Source organism: Fusarium solani (assembly GCF_023522795.1).
Source record: "Fusarium solani strain SB1 chromosome Unknown bctg00000002, whole genome shotgun sequence".
Lineage (NCBI taxonomy): Eukaryota > Fungi > Ascomycota > Sordariomycetes > Hypocreales > Nectriaceae > Fusarium > Fusarium solani.
The window spans coordinates 1,306,011-1,322,823 of NW_027072155.1; the positions used below are offsets into that span (position 1 = coordinate 1,306,011).

Consider the following 16,813-nt stretch of genomic DNA (forward strand, 5'->3'; position numbering starts at 1 on the left):
TAGAATCGCCGGCGGGATGGCAGAGTCTCCAGCAGAATGATAACGGATGGGCAAGAAGCTAACGCGGCCGGAGGCCGTGCGAAGAGATTCCATGTGTCCCGGCGGTGTGACCAATGGCTCCCCAGAGATGGTCGACCAATGAAGCAGTAAAGGTGAATCTTGCGGCGAGCTGTTGCGCGACAATGCCCATGTCCTGTGTAATTCCACTATCGAGCAAATCGACGAGGGTTTCTCCTCGATGGTCTCCACTGTTGATGGTAGACTCGTTTGTTCCACCTTGACTGTGTTGAACGAGACAAGACAACTCGTCTATGTAGGAAATAGAGACAGGTTAAAGATTGACGACATCATTGTGACACATCCTCACGGATCTCAGCTTGGAGTATAGCATGTTAAGTCGGCTGTTGGCGCTAGTGAGTACTGCTGTTTAATAGGGAATTTTGTATTGATAGTCGGAGCATGAGGAGACCGCTAGCGTTTCTGGCTTGGGCGCTCTGGGACGTGAGGAGATAGAAAGAGCATTGAAGCGAAAACGATGATATCAATTGGAAGACGTGAATTATTTAAAGAGGTAGGTATGCGAATGAAATCAGAGGAACATTACAATCTCGAGTCAAGGCCGACCGACAACCTCGTGGTTGATAGGCAGCTCCTGCCCCAAGCAGAAATAACAGCGAACCCCGGAACAATATTTCCCCGGTCCAAGCTTCGCGTCGCCAGAACACCTCGAAATTTCCCAAGACGCCTTCTGGCTGATAGCTCCCCATCAGCCTCTTTTTCTTCAGCGCGTCCCTCCCCAACAATGGCCGCTGTAACGACAAACGGCGACGCCGCTGCCGTCCTCGACGAGATCAAACCCCCCGCGGGCGTCGTCCTGCCTCCCCGCGAGATCCGCAACGTCCTCGAAAAGACTGCCGGCTACGTCGCGCGCAACGGCGCCGTCTTCGAAGATCGCATCCGCGACAAGGAGCGCTCGAATCCCAAGTTCAGCTTCCTCAACCCCTCCGACGCCTACCACCCGTTTTATGAATGGCGACTTGATGAGGTCAAGAGTGGGCGCGGTACAGCGATCGCTGCTGGCCGCGTTGGCGAGGCCGCGCCTCCGCCTCCTAAGCCCCAGGGCCCTCCCAAGCCTGCCGACTTTCAGTTCTCTGCGCGAATGCCCCGTATCAACCAGAAGGATTTGGACGTTATCCGACTTACTGCTCTGTTTGTCGCCAAGAATGGTCGCCAATTCATGACTCAGCTGGCTCAGCGCGAAGCTGGAAACCCTCAGTTTCAGTTCCTGATTCCCAACCACACCTTTCACAACTTCTTCCAACACATTATCGACCAGTATACTACACTGCTACGCGCAAGCGGTCTGAGTGGCGAAGGAGGAAAGGCCCAGGAGGAGCGCACCAAGGAACTCGAGGCCAACATCCAGGAGAGGTTCCATGTGTTGAATCGCGCCAAACAGCGAGCCGAGTATGCCAAGTACCAGGAGGCTGAGCGTCAGAAGAAGGAAGAGGAGGAAGAGAAGCAAAAGGCCGAGTTTGCGCAGATCGACTGGGGTGACTTCGTCGTCGTCGAGACCATCACCTTCAATGACGCGGATGATCAGGCCAACCTACCGCCTCCGACCAACCTTTCAGAGCTTCAGTATGCCTCCCTCGAGGATCGAAACAAAGCTTCCATCAGCTCCAACCTCCGAATCGAAGAAGCCATGCCCGACGAAGAGACGAGCTACAACGCCCACCCAGCCCAGCCCGCCCCGTCGTATCCTCTACCTTCTCACCCCCAACAGCAACCCTACCAACCCGTCCATATGCCTCCTCCCCCACAGCCCTATGCCCCCGGTCCGCAACAACCGCAACGATCCGCTCAAGAGGAGGAAGAGGAACGCCGGATCCAGGAGCGTGCAGAGCAGCAAGCCCGCAAGCAGCAGGCTCATGCCGAGGCTCGTGGTGGTGCTCCTATGAAGATCAAGGAGAACTATGTGCCACGTGCGGCGCAAAAGGCAGCAAACAGACAGGGAACTCAGATGGCTCTGTGCCCCAACTGCAAGCAGCATATCCCGATGAGCGAGCTCGAAGCTCATATGCGAAGTACGTCCCCCTTGACCCTATTTAGATGGAACAGTCACTAACCATTCTCTAGTCGAACTCCTCGACCCCAGCTGGAAAGAGCAAAAGGCCAAGGCCGACTCGCGATACGCGTCATCCAACATGTCTCACGTCGATGTCGCCAACAACCTCAAGCGTCTGGCCAGCCAGCGCGAAGACGTTTTCGACCCGGTTACTGGCCAGTCCATTTCGGAAGATGAGCGTGCGCGAAGAAAGAAGGCGGCAATTCACAGTTACGATGGAGCCATGGATGCCAAGAGTCAGGCGCAGCTTGGCCACATGCACAACGTCAATGTGGAGGAGCAGATCCGTGCTATTCACCAGAAGTTTGCCGACAAGAAGTAAGGCTTTGATACGGAGAGGCGTCTACATTGGCGAATGAGAGCAGAGGAGTTGTCGACAACATGCCGACAGCTACCTGATTACGGGAGGGGACAAAATAAGGTCCGCTTCCAACACGGATCCTGTATGAAAATACGGATCAAGAGTTTGGCGTTGTAGGAACAGGCCCAAGGTGAGGCACATCTGGCGTCTGGTGTTATTGATTTCAGGGGCTCATGCGTCATTGTTTCAGCTCAGTTCCTCTGCGTGCATTTCGTCTGCGAGCAGCGACGTGGAGGATAGTGGTCACATCAAGAGGTAGCGAGCCTGGAATATGGCCATCCACTCGATCGATCCCAAACACGCTCGGGCTTCCTTCCATACTCTGCTACGACGAGGGACTTGATTTGGATAGCAGTCTTGAGAGCAGACGGCATGCTATGGCCAAGTACCCGTGGCCTGTATAACAGGCTGAGTTGACCTGTATCTAGACGACAATAGCAGGCCGGCTGATGGTCCTCGGAGAGCATCTCGAGACAAACCTGCCCGTTGCTGGCTTCTCTGCTTCTTGCAGAATAAGAGAGGTCAGGTTGCTTCGTCAAATAGGGCCCATACTATAATTGTGCCTTGCAGCAAGTTAATGTAACAATGAATTATCCTACCTGAACTGATCGATATCGCGCAGTAGAGGATTGCCCTAGCTGTATCTCCCGAGTGATGTCTATGGATGGTTCCTTGGCCCATGTTTTGTCTTAACCTTGATCGTATAAATGCAGCGCAAAGGCGAGCGCCACTACCGAAGGTCAATCCAAGTCATGCATAGTAATTCTTTCTCATTCTCAAACCCAACAAGCCGGTTACTGTATCTGCAAGCCCGTTACGTGCATACACCGGTTCTATGACGATGAATCATCAGCATCCTCACAAATGAGACGCTGTGACACCCTCGTCAGCTGAAAACGGAGCAATCCGAGATAGCCCGTGCTGAGAAGACTGTTACCTAAGGAATCGTCAACCCGTAGCCAAGGTTCCTCACGCCGGAGAACGGACCAATACCCCGCCTGAGTCGCTCACTACCCCCACCCAGCCTTGAAGACGACATGCGACAACCTACCTACAACATCCACCACGTTCTGATAGCATCACCACCTCTTTGCGCGCGCGCGCCTCTCGTTTTCCTCGTCCCCTTCAGCCTCGCATCTCCCGTCCGTACGGCTTCCGCGCCGTAAACCGCAACCCTGGCTTCAGAACAAGATACCGCCGGCCGCGAGCCCGTCTCGCCCGGCTCTCAGTTCCACCGGCCAATCCTGCAGTCCATGCCCGATACGCGCCAGCAGAGCTTTGACGAGATCTATGGTCCTCCCGAGAACTTTCTCGAGATTGAGGTACCCTTGCCACATTCTTCCCAAGTACCTCAGCTCCGTAGCTAACGACGTCAGGTCCGAAACCCGAGAACCCACGGCATGGGCCGCCACATGTACACCGACTACGAGATCCTCTGCCGCACAAACATCCCCGCCTTCAAGCTGCGCCAGAGCAGCGTCCGCCGCCGCTACTCCGACTTTGAGTACTTCCGCGACATCCTCGAGCGCGAGAGCGCCCGCGTCACCATCCCGCCTCTCCCCGGAAAGGTGTTCACCAACCGCTTCAGCGACGACGTCATCGAGGGTCGCCGCGCCGGTCTGGAAAAGTTCCTCAAGATCGTCGTCGGTCATCCGCTGCTGCAGACGGGGAGCAAGGTCCTGGCTGCTTTTGTTCAGGGTGAGTTAGCGGTTCAATGTCGCAGTGTAATCATGAATACTGATCAGATATCAGACCCCAACTGGGACCGCAATGCCTGGTGACGCCTTCGTCTAATCTGGCCCTTCTCCTCATCCTCATCCTCGTCTTCCTCCGATTCTCCCACCCGACACCCTCGAAAGCTCCGCAAGCGAAACCCGCACGCCAACCACCGAGACGCCCCCCTCGATACCCTCAAGCAGCACGCCATGGGAACTGAAACTCCTTGAAGTGAAAAAAAAGGGGCTGTGAGGGAACAGGACAAGAGAGAGAGATCGTTTTCTTCTTCTCGTACATGTTATATGCCCTCTGAACCCCCCCATTTCTCTTCTTCTGCTTTCCAATGCGCATTGGGATGGAAAAGCAACCTCTGGTCCGGTCTCTTTTTATATCTTGTTCTCGTCGCTTTCAACTTGTACCACGCTCCAAAAGACTTCTAGGAGCTTCGCGGCGGCTCAATTGTCTGTTTCACTCAGGGGGGCGTTGTTGGGTTGTCTTGTAACCTTGCCTTTTAAACAGATTAACAGAGCTTATCCAACGTCTCAGACACAAGAGAGTTTACGTAAAAAAGATAAAAAGCGTAGAAGGATTCATTAATTTCGTTTTATACATTTCAACGTTTACACCCCAAGACACCCCGAATGAGGGAGATGGGAGAATTCTATGTCCTTATATGCGCAATCCAGCCATCATGCAATGCAGCCAAGGTCGCGTTCATATCCAGGTGAAAAAAAGCAAAGCATGCGCCCCCTCCTGTTATACATGAGATCGTACATGTTTGTGCTGCAAGTTTTGTTGTCAGTGTCAGTGTGAGTGGGTGATTTTGCGTGAGCCTCTACCAATCCATCCGCTCGCCAAACGCCGTAAAGACATCCTTGCTGCTCCGTCTCCCCATTTTATCGTGTCGTCACCCCATCTCTTAATCCTTTTGTGGTTCTGAGGGAGGAGGGTATTATACATTGCTGGCAAAGGTCGATGTTGCTGTCGGGCCGTCTGGGGAGAAGCTCCCTGGATAGCTCGAGTCATGTCCGCCTTTGGTATTGTTACAAAACATCAGGTGATAAGGCTCATGTCCTCTCGTGCCTGTGTGTTTGGTGCTTAAAGTCGTTCTTCACACCTTAAGCAGGGGTGTGGAAGAGTCGGAGAATGCCCTCATACATGGCAAACATGATGGCGGCGCTGGGTACTGTTCGCATGAGATGAGGAGTCAGGCCGCCGTAGAGACCCATGAGGCCCTCTTCGACCCAGACAAGCTTGAAGCACTGGACTAGGCCCGTGTACTTGGGCAGCCCATTGTCCATGGGCGCTTGTCGAAGTCGGGTTCGCGCAACCTGTCAAGCCCGTGAGCATATTATCACAGATAAAACGGTCTTCAAGCCAATGACGTACCTCATGGGGATAAGCAATAACAGCAGCAACAAGCTTGGCGCTTCCAGCAGCAAAGCCGTTGCCAGTCCAGTCAATAGTTTTGTCCCAGAATGTCTTCTCGCGGCCGCTGCTGATAATCTCGTTGTTCCTTCGGGCAAGAGAGGCCTTCATCTGCTCGTATAGCATCCATTGCATGGTCGATTCGACAACACCGAGATAACTGGCGCTCATTCCACGGTAGAGACTTCGAATGCCTTCATTTCGCATAATCTGGCGCACACAGTCGTAGCTGTTGCGGTACTGGCGCAGCTGGGCGCCACCGCTCTTCTCAGCAACGTTTTTATCGAGCTGCAACCGCGTCTTGACCATCCAAATGGGGTTCGTCGCCGTCGAGGTCACGACACCAGCTGCAACACCGGCTGAAAGATGAACCCAAGGGGCCTCCTCGCCGTGGTTGAGATATTGAGAGATGATGCGCTTTCCGTTGCCGTACACGTAAAAGTTGATAGCACGGGCAGGCACCACACCGACTAAATTGGGACCGAGGCCCTTGAAGAGAGCGCGCCAACCCTCAGTCCTGTACACGGAGCCGAGAATCTGGAGGGTGTCGTTGAGGTGGTAGAGGGCCGCTCTGGCGGGGTTAAGGCGGCCGATCGCCTGGCCTTGAGCCTCGCGCGCTGCTCGGATCTGGGCCTGGTAAAAATCGGATTGGAGTCTCGTCTTGAGGACATCGAGAGGAGCAGTCATTGCTGCAGCTGTCATGCCACCGACACTAGAAATTGGCACCCGTTAGCTTGACTGTTTCTCGTGTTTGCGTCTCGAGTCTCGAGTCTCGTCGCATTTCAGGTGGCAATCGAGGAAATGCACATACCCGCCCGCAAGCATGTGAACCCATGACTTGGCAAAGGGCAACGCCTTGACATTGCCTTGCACTGGGGTATCGTCGGGGAGGACATCGCCCGTCTCCCGCGACTGAATCAGCGCCGAATGATCGAGGGGCACTTGAGTGTGGTGAAAAGGCTTGTCGTCGCCGCGGGTGGTCATGATGGGCAGAGAGGATTGTTGGTGTGACATGGCGACAAGAAGCTTCAATCTCCCAGATCCAAGTCGATTGTCTTTGGTCTCGTCGATATCGGTCGTGTGGTGGTCGTCGTCAATTTTCCTCTCGTGACTCGTCGTCGTTGATCGTCGTCTAGATCAAAAGCACTTCATGCGCGGGCGGGAGCGTCGGGAGAGATATCCAGCTCCAATCCGACTTCTGTGCGATAAACAGAAGCACACGTTCAAAAAGCAATCGGGGCCCGATCGTTAAACGTCGTTGGAAAGGAACGGATTGGGTGGTGGTGAAAAAGAAAAGACGGAGAATCTTTTCATGAATCAGCGAACGAAGAGCGACTGCGATTGCTTGCTTCCTTCCAGGCACATCGAAACTTTTTTTCCGCGTCTGCCACTGGGCGTGCGCTTGCCTCGACCCGCCTAGAAAAAAGAAAGTGGCCCCCGTTTCCGATCCGGCCGTCGGTACGTACCTCGAGCATCCGGTGTGGGTCCGGGGCCCCGACTATCATGGCATTGACAACGCAACTAATGGTATCGAGTAGTGGTTCTTAAAGCGGCATTTATTCATTCGTTTCATTCATCACACGTTCGCCAAGTTCTATTGCTTGACTGCTATCGTAACGTTTGTCTGTTCTCGATCCCATTCCGTACACTAGGACCAGACAGCTCATCTTGATGTTTCTTCCAATGAGGGCTTCTCATGCTTCTCCTCAACGCTCGTTGCTAAACGATTGTTGAGAAAAGCACCGTGATATTCCAGCAGTTAGAATGTGTCGTCGTGTTAGCTGGGTGAAGGGTTTTGTGAGCCGTCGCTGACTCTATGCGTGTTCTTGGGGGCCATTGCCACCGTCGTAGCCAGGCTGGGTGCACTAGAACCAGCCTGCATATGCTCATTCCCTCGGCTTCCTTGATCTGATTGTGCACTTGATTGTCCCATGGCAAAGGGGAGTCGATGCCGTTCGGCGCTTAGGTCGAAGCGATGCATCGATGCAGTTGAAGGCTCCATGGTACTCGGAGGGTGCCCATCACTGCGGCTCCGGCTCGGAGGTCGAGAGCTATCATCCCCCAAAGTGCCAGGGGTTCTCTCTCCTGATGTTCGGCCTGCTTCATGTCTGTCGCCGAGCCGGCTCGATCGCGGATCCCTGGTATCCAAAACATCCGGTGCTGGTCCGGCCTCTGACTGCCCGTCAATATCCATCTCGTCTCGGAGACCCATGTCCCGCTTGAGGCGTCGGAACTCGTCATCTGTTACTGTCTTCCAGCTACACTTTGCATGTTTTTTAGTACAGCCTGAACAGGCCGTCAGATGCTTGATGCATTCCACTCGCAAGCGCCGGCATCGGTCGCAGGGAGGGTTGATCGCATCGCCTTTGCCCAGCTGATCTGTCCTCTGCGTGATAAGAGATCGGAAGGCAGTCTCTCTGCTGTCAACCGCAGGCTGCATCAAGGACTCTGCGGAGTGTCCAGAGAAGCGAGGAGCATGAGTCTGGGTATACGTCGTACTGTGAGATGGCGATGGTTGACTGAGAGTGGCGAGAGGCACTCCAGTTACTGATGTCGATCGTGAAGGAGGCGGCGAGGCTGAGGCAGTGAGAAACTGCTGAAGAAGATCCGCATGTAAATCGTATCCTGAACTGAAATTTGAGCCTCTTTGGTTGGCACTGTTAGCTGGGAACCTTGAAGAAGGATCCTGTGCGTTTCGGCGCCGGCGAATGTCCTGCTTTCTCTGTCCAAGCCGGTGATTGAGAATGCGAGCCCTTGCCGCGACCTCGTCAGCCTTCTTGTATAGAATGGATGTTCTCTGCTCGAGAATATCTAGCGTCGCCATTTCCGCCGTTTCGTCTTCCTCGAGGGGGTGGTCAAGGGGGAAGCGGTCAAGGGCGCCGGACCACACCAGACGCCAGTCATCTTCGGTGATTTCGACCTGAGAGCCCTTGAGTAGGAACTGACAGCATCGAGAACCATCCGGCTTGGGGACAAGATTGAAGTCCTTGGGGTTGGATCTTGCGAAAATGACCACGTCCAGCCAACTGATGGGGTTGGAGAAAGGCTGAAGAGGTGTGGTTTTGATTGGCCCATCGAAAAATTTCTCAATGCCCCTGAGAAGGCGTGGGCCAGTCAACTTGGCTCCGAGACTTGATGCAAGGCTCTCGTGCCTGTCGAGAGCGGCTGCAGTATTGGTCAGGACGCTGATCTGATGGCAAACTGGATCGACCTATTGTCGAGCCGAGGTCGGATCATGCTTACCTTCGTATTCGGCGATGAGACCGAGGATATCGGCAAAGGTATCGCCATCACCTTGTATTAGACTCAAGTGAGAGGTGTTTGACCTTGGGAGATAGTGGATGTAGCCGGGGATGCCTTGAATGTCGTGTTAGCATATCCTCCAAGTCGGCAAGCTGTGCCAGCGCACCAAGACAAGAGAGTCAGATACAAAAGCAACAACATGTGCGTCCCTGGAGGAGTCGAGCTAGACGCTGCGTCCGGCGAGGGTGCCATGAAAGGATGGCGGGTACGTATGCCTCTTGCACGCGCCACACCACGAGACGAGGGAACGCGTTGGGTTGGGGGACGGGACACGGAACATGCAGAGAGGCACGCGCAGTGGTGATCCAGCCAGACCAGACCATCTCGTGTCTTAGGCTACGGATGGGCGTCTCGAGACTCGAGGCGGCATAACATGCATGGCATTGCGTTGAATAGCTATTCTCGCACTTGACATACCTTGCTGTAGGGATGCGGATGCGGGTGCAAGCTGGGCACGTCCTGGTTGACCACCAGCATCATCAACGTCACGCTTTCGTTTGGACGCTTCCGAGTCGGAAGTGTGCCCCATCTTGATTGCTCTGTGCGAATGCGTGGTCGCAAGTATGCTAGCCGGGCTTCCAAACAGACCCAAAATCTCGTCAAAGTAGCTAGATGTAAACTGGGATTTGGATAGGCAGAAGGTAATCACAAATGAGAGATGGCTTCTCTGCTTGTGAATGCCGTGCTCCTAAAGACTGTTAGCCTCGAATGGTGCTAGGGCAGGTGTCAGGAGTCATATTGGTACCTTCTGACCGGCGCACTAATCTTTCAGCCGCCTCTGTGTGAATGCTGGTTGACAAGAAGCAGGTCAAGGTCAATTCAAGACACGAATTCTGTCACAGAGCGTCAAAGAAACGCCGAGGTTGAACCCTCAAATTGACTTTGAGCGCGCAAAGGAGATATCCGTCGAGTAGTATGGTATGCGCACTGGGCCCGATGCGGGCTGGGTAAGGGTAGCTGGATGTGGGAAGAGATGGGTATGAAATCGCGGAGAGGCTTGACTTGACTTGACGGAAGCGCGGATGAGGAAGATGAGGGTCAGTCAGGTGAGTGGCGACGAACCGAGGGATGGTGCCGCGGACGAAGGCGGTGATGGTGATGGTGATGGGTGGTTGTGAAAGAGGGAGGGGAAGAGAGGGGAAAAGGGGGCGGCAGGAACGGTTATTGTAAATTCATGGCGAGAGAAGTACTGTAGTAATGTGCGAGTGAGATGATGGAGAGATGGACTGAGTCGATGGATGAGCGATTGACGGAGGCGAAAGAGGCTGGCCCGGGGAGAAGCTCTCGATTTTGTAGTACTGAAGGTACTGTACTGGACTGGACTGGAGGTAGGTATGGATTGGATGTTATAAGGAGGATGGATGCCAGATGCAGGCAAATGACCGCCAAGAGGAGAACAGAATGTCAAGATCCCGTCGCTACTGGTCAATCCGTCTCGTAATGAAAATCCCTCGCATGAGCCGTCGGAGAGCAGCTACTGTAAAACACGACACACGGCCTGCAGGCTGTACTGTACTGTAGGGGGAGGAGGCGAGTGTCAGAGGAGGTGTAGAGGGGAAAGAAGTGGGAAGAAGATCAAATGTCGCTTGGCCAAGGGTTAGGGGGGAGGGAGGGAGATGGGATGGATGTGGATGGGGATGGGGATGGGATGAGATGGGAAAAAGAGTCTCCAGCAAAGAAAGAAAGTGCCGGGTCGGATGTGGGGGGAGGAAAGAGCTCACGGTCAACGTCCAGGTCCAGACAGACTGCAGCAAAAGAAGAGGTGTGTACAGTACTTGTTGTGCCAGGGTCTGGTCCAGGCTGTCTGAGGTCAAAGAAACATCCATGGGACCCCAAGCTGGGGAACAAATGGAATTGCAGGTGCGCTCAAAAATCTCCGACTCCAGTGACGGGCGGCAGGGCAGGTACACTCTGTCTGTTACTGGGCTATTCCCTGGACGGGAGCTGTCAAGCTCAAGCCGTTTACGCGAGCCAAGGAAGCATTGAAGAACTCCCAAGACAAAAAAGCGACGACACCCGGCAAAAACGTCACCGGCGGAACAGGCACACACCAACATCAGATGTCAAGTCAGGGCACGATTTCCGAAAAGGTGGGAGAATCTCGAGCAATTTGATTTGGTGGCCACCACATGCACGGACAAGCAGACAAGCAACCGCACAAGCGGATAGCGGGTTTAAACCATGCTGCTAGTTAGTTTCCCTTTTTGGACAGGTCTTTTTTTTTTTCCTCTCCTGCGTGCAATTTCCTTCATGACCGACCTCGAGAGGCCTCCGTCTCCATCTTCTCTCTCACAATCTGGGATTAACACTCATAAAAGAAAAGGAAAAAAACAACTCATCAAAACATACGGGTTAGCACGCACGCACACGCATCGCATCGCGCTCCTCCTATGCGCGAGTTACCGACCTACATGCGCCCACCCCGGACCGGTGCCGTCAAATAAGATTTCTGAGCACCCAGGACGCATGTCGTCGGGAACCCTTGCGCGCCAACCTTGTGCGACGCGAGACGAGGCTGTGCAGCCTGTGCTGCATCTTTGGCTTGGCGGACTGCTGCCGGATGGATGGATGGCTGGCGGGCGGTAACGATGGATGCTTGCATGGTCCTGGTCCTGTCCTTGGATCCAATGTCATGTTGTATGAGGCAATATCGACATGCTTGCTTGTCATGCCAGTGAACTAACGGTATGACCATGCAAGCTCGTTAATCTGGTCCGGTTGCTGCATCCTTAGTACCGAGGCACGCGAGCGAAATTGGAGAGACGGAAAGTGAAGCGGTGATGAAGATGGACATGATCCTATGGTGACGTTGATCTGTGCGGCAGTGCTAATCGGCAGGCCCAGAAAGCTTGACCGAGCTTTGTTCCTCGGATTACCTACATTGGTATCCATCATGGATATCATGGCCTGCTCCATATCCATCTTTGCACGGTTGTCATCGGCCGCTCTGTTAATTACGTGAAAGAACCAACCCATCACATGAAGAAATTGAGGCGTTCTCCTCGTCCCTCGATTGGCCGCAGCGTAACTTGGTTATCATATTCCAATCGCGACAAAGAAGCAGGAAACTCATGCCAAGAGAGATGGAGACCGGCAGACGACTTCCTGCCGCCATGGCCTTATTTCCGGCTGCAGCCAACCTGCACTGAACTGCAACTCTTTCTCCATCTTCAAGTGACGTTCTGGCACGCACATTAGCACGTGCCTCCCCGCAATCTGGTGCTCCTCTTTGGCACCGCCGCCATTCCTTATAAAGCATAGCCCCTCCAACCCCACCAAAGCCTCGCAAGTTCCAACCTTGACCCAAACCCCCAAGCAAGCTCGCATCCAAACCATCTCGAATTCGTAGCCCTACAAAACCCACCCCCTCCCTTCGACACCCCAAGGAAGAAAACCCACCACGCATGCGCCATGTCCGATAGACCCTCGCACCGAGGCGGCCGGGGCGGCCAGGGATCTCACCCCCGTGGCGGGCGAGGCGGAGGACGAGGAGGAGGCGGCGCTGGAGCGGGTGCGCAGCACGATCGCGAGAGGACCAAGAAGGAGAACATTCTCGACCTGGCCAAGTACATGGATAAGCAGATCACCGTCAAGTTCAACGGCGGACGAGAGGGTATGTTGCGCTGTCTCCCGCAATCAGCGCCTGTGAGCCCTGGAGCTACGATGCTAACCCGTGTATCTAGTCAAGGGCACCTTGAAAGGTTACGATGCTTTGATGAACCTGGTTCTCGATGATGTACACGAAGTTGTCCGAGGTATGTTAATACCCTATGAAGAGTTGCTCACTCACCCTGAGTCCACCCTTCTCTACCATGGCCACGCTAACACGCCCTCAACAGACGACGAAGGCAACGAGTCCACCCGCTCCCTCGGTCTCGTAGTCGTTCGAGGCACCCTCCTCGTCCTTGTGAGCCCCGTCGACGGCAGCGAAGAGATCGCCAACCCCTTTGTCCAAGCCGAGGATGAATGAAGCACGAATTCTCTGGAGAATATACCTAGTTGGAAAGAATCACAAAAACGGTGTGAAGGAAGAAGCCCCGATTCACAGGGTGGCCGGCCGCTGTTATGGCCTTGCCTACCAGTGTCTAGCTGGCGGAATGACGTGATGACCCTTTTAGACTTGCATCTACTATCACAACTTGCTGGATTGCGAATGAACGGCGAGATGGCAACATGTGGCTTGTCGAGTTCAACTCAACTAGCCTGGTGACTTTACGCCATGAGAGGGCATGGTATCACGTTCTTCGCATCAACAGTCTTGTTTCAAATCAAGGCAATATACCATATTCATGAGACAGCTAATTCTCCTCATGTAACATCTCGCTCAGCCCTTGTTCGTGTAAGCATTCAGAAACATCTCTCCCTATTTTTATACAACGTGGATCGTCGGGGGAGAAAAATATCAAAGGTAAAGTAGAGCATTGAGATAAGCTTGTTTCATCTTCACACAAAGGCTAAACAAGTCCGTTTCACTTCATCCTGTTGCCAAGATTTAACAAGCCCAGATATCGTAGTTAGGTAACTCAATCATCATTCATGCTAACTTATATGAACAAAGGTGTGTTAAATATCTGCTCCCTAATGCCTCCATCCATCATCGTTCAATCCCCTGGTGCCAACAGTCCGTGTGTAGCTTGTCCCGAGACCCCGTCGTGCCGTCATCAGCCATATAAGAGACATCATGTCCAAACGCTGGCCCCTTGTCTACCCAATTTGCCGGCAATGGTCTCTTCATAGAGGAACATGCGCTGTCTTCGATGGAAGCGGTCTCAGTCAGTGTAAGAGCCGAGTCTTTCCTTTCCCTAGAAAATCCAGGTCCTCACATCTCCCCCTAAAGTCTGTTGTGGCTTGATGGAGTTCTTTCCCTATTCATCCGTGTCCTTGCAGGTTTCTGGGCCTTGCCCTCGTTTACCTCATCCAGCTTAACCTTCATCCTACGATATTCCAAGGGACCCCTTAAACCCTCTAAAAATCGTGCTTGACTTCGCCTGAAATTCTCCCTAAACCCCCCTGAAACCGTCTAAATCCTCCTAAAATCCTCGACCACCTGACTTGCTTGCCTTGGCAAGCTCGCCAAATGAAGTCGTTAGCATCTTCTTCAGCTCCCTATAGCTGACAAGGAAGCTCGTTTGTTCGTCTCGGCTGGTTAGACAGATCCGCTCTTCCGTCCCGACTTCCAACTTGCTCAGGCAACGGAGCATGTGACCCATGTCGAGGACCGGGTTGCCGTTGCTGTCAACTTGGTGGAAAACATAGTCCCGGAATAGCTTGAGTATGTATCGTTCCCCGTTCTCGGACCAGTTCTGGTCGCCGTTGAATTCGTATCGCTCATTGATGGTGGCCAGCTTCATCATCAACCTCGCCACCCTTCCGTTCTCTACCTCCCGCATCACATCTGCGTTGACCTTATCCAAAGCCTGCAGGCTCATGTCGAATGTGGATGTTATCCGGCCGGCAATTCCGCGTACAAATTCGTCAATTCCCTTTTGTGCGGGGGGCTGCTGCGGTGTAAGCAGCCACAAGATGGTATCTCTCATCTCAACGGAGTATGTCCTGCTCATTTGCTCCATAGATATCTTCAGGTTAGTAAGATGAATCGGTAGCGTGTTGGTTGTGAGGCATAGCAATAGTCGCCCGAATTGGATAAAGTCCTCTTGTTGTACATCCTGGATTGGCCGGCGAGCGTCAAACTGCACAACATCCAGAATGGAACAGGCGCTCAATCTGATGCGGTTCTTGTCGGTCAGGATGATCTTGCTAGGATCGATGCATCGAGCTGCGAGGTTGGCTGAGTGGATAGCTTGGAGAGCGTTGGCGATTTGTGATATGTAGCCCCAGAGGGTGTTCTCGGGAATGGGTGTTTTTGCGGGAACACGATTGCCGTGAGTAGGGGTCGGAGATAAATGGACCTCGACAAGGGTCTTTGAAAGTGGAAAGTAGTTCTGAACGAAGATGAGGGAGCTGTCGCCAAATGCACGGGTCGTAAATGCATCTAATATCGAGACCACGTTGCCGTTGCTGATGCGGCGCCATTCCTTCACCTGTCTGATCGCGTGCTCGTTGGTCAGACGGTAACCTTCGAGTCGTCTCAAGCAATAGATGTGGCCGGTCTTGGTGGCCGTGGCCTTGTAAATCCAACTAGGATATCCAAAGATGTTGGCGTTTTTGCGATGTGTCGTGTCCAGGGGAACCAAATTGTGATAGTTATCTAGTTGTGGCAGCTGTGAATTGGGGAGAACCTGGCCGGCAGCCTCAAGCTTTCTCGCAATCTCCTGCCGCTCCTTCTCGGGAAGAAAGAAGTCATGCGGCACTCGATGATACGGCATCAGGTCATCCCGCTTCGGTCCGACAGGGAAATAGAGGTGATGTTGAAGGGGTTCAAGTGGTGTCGTGAAGGCGTTTTGCGGCGGGAAATAGCCAGGTCCATGGCCACCGAGGGCGCCGTGGTCTTCGGCATAGGGGTTGAACTGAGGTGTGGAAAGGCCTGGATTTACTGGCGGCATTGTAAAGGGGTCATAGGATAGTCCGCTATCTTGAGCAGAACCGTTTGTCGCAGTCTAGACAGTTGGTCAGCTACGACGGACGGACTAACAAACGGACAGCCGTCATGACCTACAGAAATGTCGAATGTTGGGGTAAATTCGCGGATAGCCGCAGGATTGAACACACTGCCATCGTTCTCGGGCCCGACAGGGGTGGCTGCTACGTTGCTGTTAGTCGGACAGATGTCACTGTCATGACGAAGAGATTCGTACTGCCTAAACCACGTGGAGTGAAAGCTGGAGCACTTGCAGCTTGCGACGAGAATGTGGGCTTCTTGCCGAGCCCTGCAGGTGTAAATGACGGTGAATCAACGTTCAACGTCTTCTTGGAACTAGATAATTCGTCAGTCATGATGCCTTGTGCCCCAATAATTGTTCTCGTTCATCAGCATGTCTAGGGCTTGCAAAACACACAACGCCAATGCCCACGACGATGTCGGGGTGACGAATCAGATCGAGGCAATGAGCAAGTCTGGGCAATTCTAGAAGCGATCGCAGAGACGAGTGATTGTCAAGAGCTCTGACTACGGTACGGACCAGTCGGAACAGCGCGTTTGTGGGCATTCGAGTATCGGCCGATGAGCGGATATGTCAGGCGACACGACATCCCTCCAAGCGACCATGCTTCCGAGAACGGCGCCTTTCGAGGGAACCCAGGAACCCCAAGTCAAACAAGCCGAGGACGACTCGAACAGGCCGCGGGATCAGAAAACATGGGACACGGGTGTCGGCGTCAATGGGCGGGCTGTGTAACTTGTGGCGGCAAACAAGGTTGGGCTGGGTTCGTTGTGTCGCAGGGTTTCTTGGGGATACCAAATGACCAAAGTACGAAAGATAAACCTACGTTTCCGAGTTTGAATTGTTTTTGTTTTGGTCGTGGCTGAATGCGCAACCTTGATCCTCGTATCGGCAGTGACCGTAGATGAGAACGTTTCGACATAGTGTATCCTTATTCTCTGGTAGGGCCGGGTCAGCTCGAATGGAATCGCGGGGTGTTGGGTTGGGATCGAGAGGGTACGAACCGCGTCCCTTGGGTCTTGGAGAGCCGATCTGGCGTCGCAGATCGGCTGGTTGGTATCGCGACGTCGCCATGGTCAATAGTATATAGTGATGAGGATAGAACCGTCCCCGTGGTCGGATTTACGACGTCTACTGTGGTGTGGATGTTAGCGGGTGTGTAGCCAAGAGTGAGACGGGTGCCGTCATGGGACAACGGCTGCAAAGCAAGATTGCGAGAGGCGAAGGAACCATACAAGGCGCAACTTGTAGAAAAGACCAGTCAAAGAGAAAGGAACACCGACTTGACTCTGGCAAGCATTTCCCATGGCTCAATTG

General features: G+C 53.5%; 6 protein-coding genes across 6 annotated transcripts; 3 read left to right on the forward strand and 3 right to left on the reverse strand.

Moving 5' to 3' along the window:
- Nucleotides 1–802: 802 nt before the first annotated feature.
- MRS44_004373 (uncharacterized protein) lies at nucleotides 803–2,450 on the forward strand (the record flags this gene model as incomplete). Its single annotated transcript, XM_046273654.1, has 2 exons — nucleotides 803–2,087; nucleotides 2,140–2,450. 2 exons carry the CDS (start codon nucleotides 803–805, stop codon nucleotides 2,448–2,450), a joined length of 1,596 nt encoding a protein of 531 aa, XP_046136503.1.
- Nucleotides 2,451–3,526: 1,076 nt separating this feature from the next.
- Nucleotides 3,527–4,270, forward strand: MRS44_004374 (uncharacterized protein; the record flags this gene model as incomplete). Its single annotated transcript, XM_065622177.1, has 4 exons — nucleotides 3,527–3,635; nucleotides 3,675–3,811; nucleotides 3,866–4,187; nucleotides 4,242–4,270. The coding sequence occupies 4 exons, from the start codon at nucleotides 3,527–3,529 to the stop codon at nucleotides 4,268–4,270; spliced, it is 597 nt and encodes a 198-aa protein (XP_065478249.1).
- A 1,053-nt stretch (nucleotides 4,271–5,323) lies between these two features.
- On the reverse strand, nucleotides 5,324–6,617 carry MRS44_004375 (uncharacterized protein; the record flags this gene model as incomplete). The annotated part of the gene is made up of 3 exons (XM_046278343.2): nucleotides 5,324–5,536; nucleotides 5,595–6,345; nucleotides 6,445–6,617. The coding sequence occupies 3 exons, from the start codon at nucleotides 6,615–6,617 to the stop codon at nucleotides 5,324–5,326; spliced, it is 1,137 nt and encodes a 378-aa protein (XP_046136501.2).
- A 793-nt stretch (nucleotides 6,618–7,410) lies between these two features.
- Nucleotides 7,411–9,465, reverse strand: MRS44_004376 (uncharacterized protein; the record flags this gene model as incomplete). Its single annotated transcript, XM_046275648.2, has 3 exons — nucleotides 7,411–8,798; nucleotides 8,877–8,990; nucleotides 9,354–9,465. The coding sequence occupies 3 exons, from the start codon at nucleotides 9,463–9,465 to the stop codon at nucleotides 7,411–7,413; spliced, it is 1,614 nt and encodes a 537-aa protein (XP_046136500.1).
- A 2,882-nt stretch (nucleotides 9,466–12,347) lies between these two features.
- Nucleotides 12,348–12,906, forward strand: MRS44_004377 (uncharacterized protein; the record flags this gene model as incomplete). The annotated part of the gene is made up of 2 exons (XM_065622178.1): nucleotides 12,348–12,549; nucleotides 12,620–12,906. The coding sequence occupies 2 exons, from the start codon at nucleotides 12,348–12,350 to the stop codon at nucleotides 12,904–12,906; spliced, it is 489 nt and encodes a 162-aa protein (XP_065478250.1).
- Nucleotides 12,907–13,966: 1,060 nt separating this feature from the next.
- MRS44_004378 (uncharacterized protein) lies at nucleotides 13,967–16,570 on the reverse strand (the record flags this gene model as incomplete). Its single annotated transcript, XM_046283236.2, has 4 exons — nucleotides 13,967–15,493; nucleotides 15,553–15,638; nucleotides 15,692–15,810; nucleotides 16,323–16,570. 4 exons carry the CDS (start codon nucleotides 16,568–16,570, stop codon nucleotides 13,967–13,969), a joined length of 1,980 nt encoding a protein of 659 aa, XP_046136497.2.
- Nucleotides 16,571–16,813: the final 243 nt, after the last annotated feature.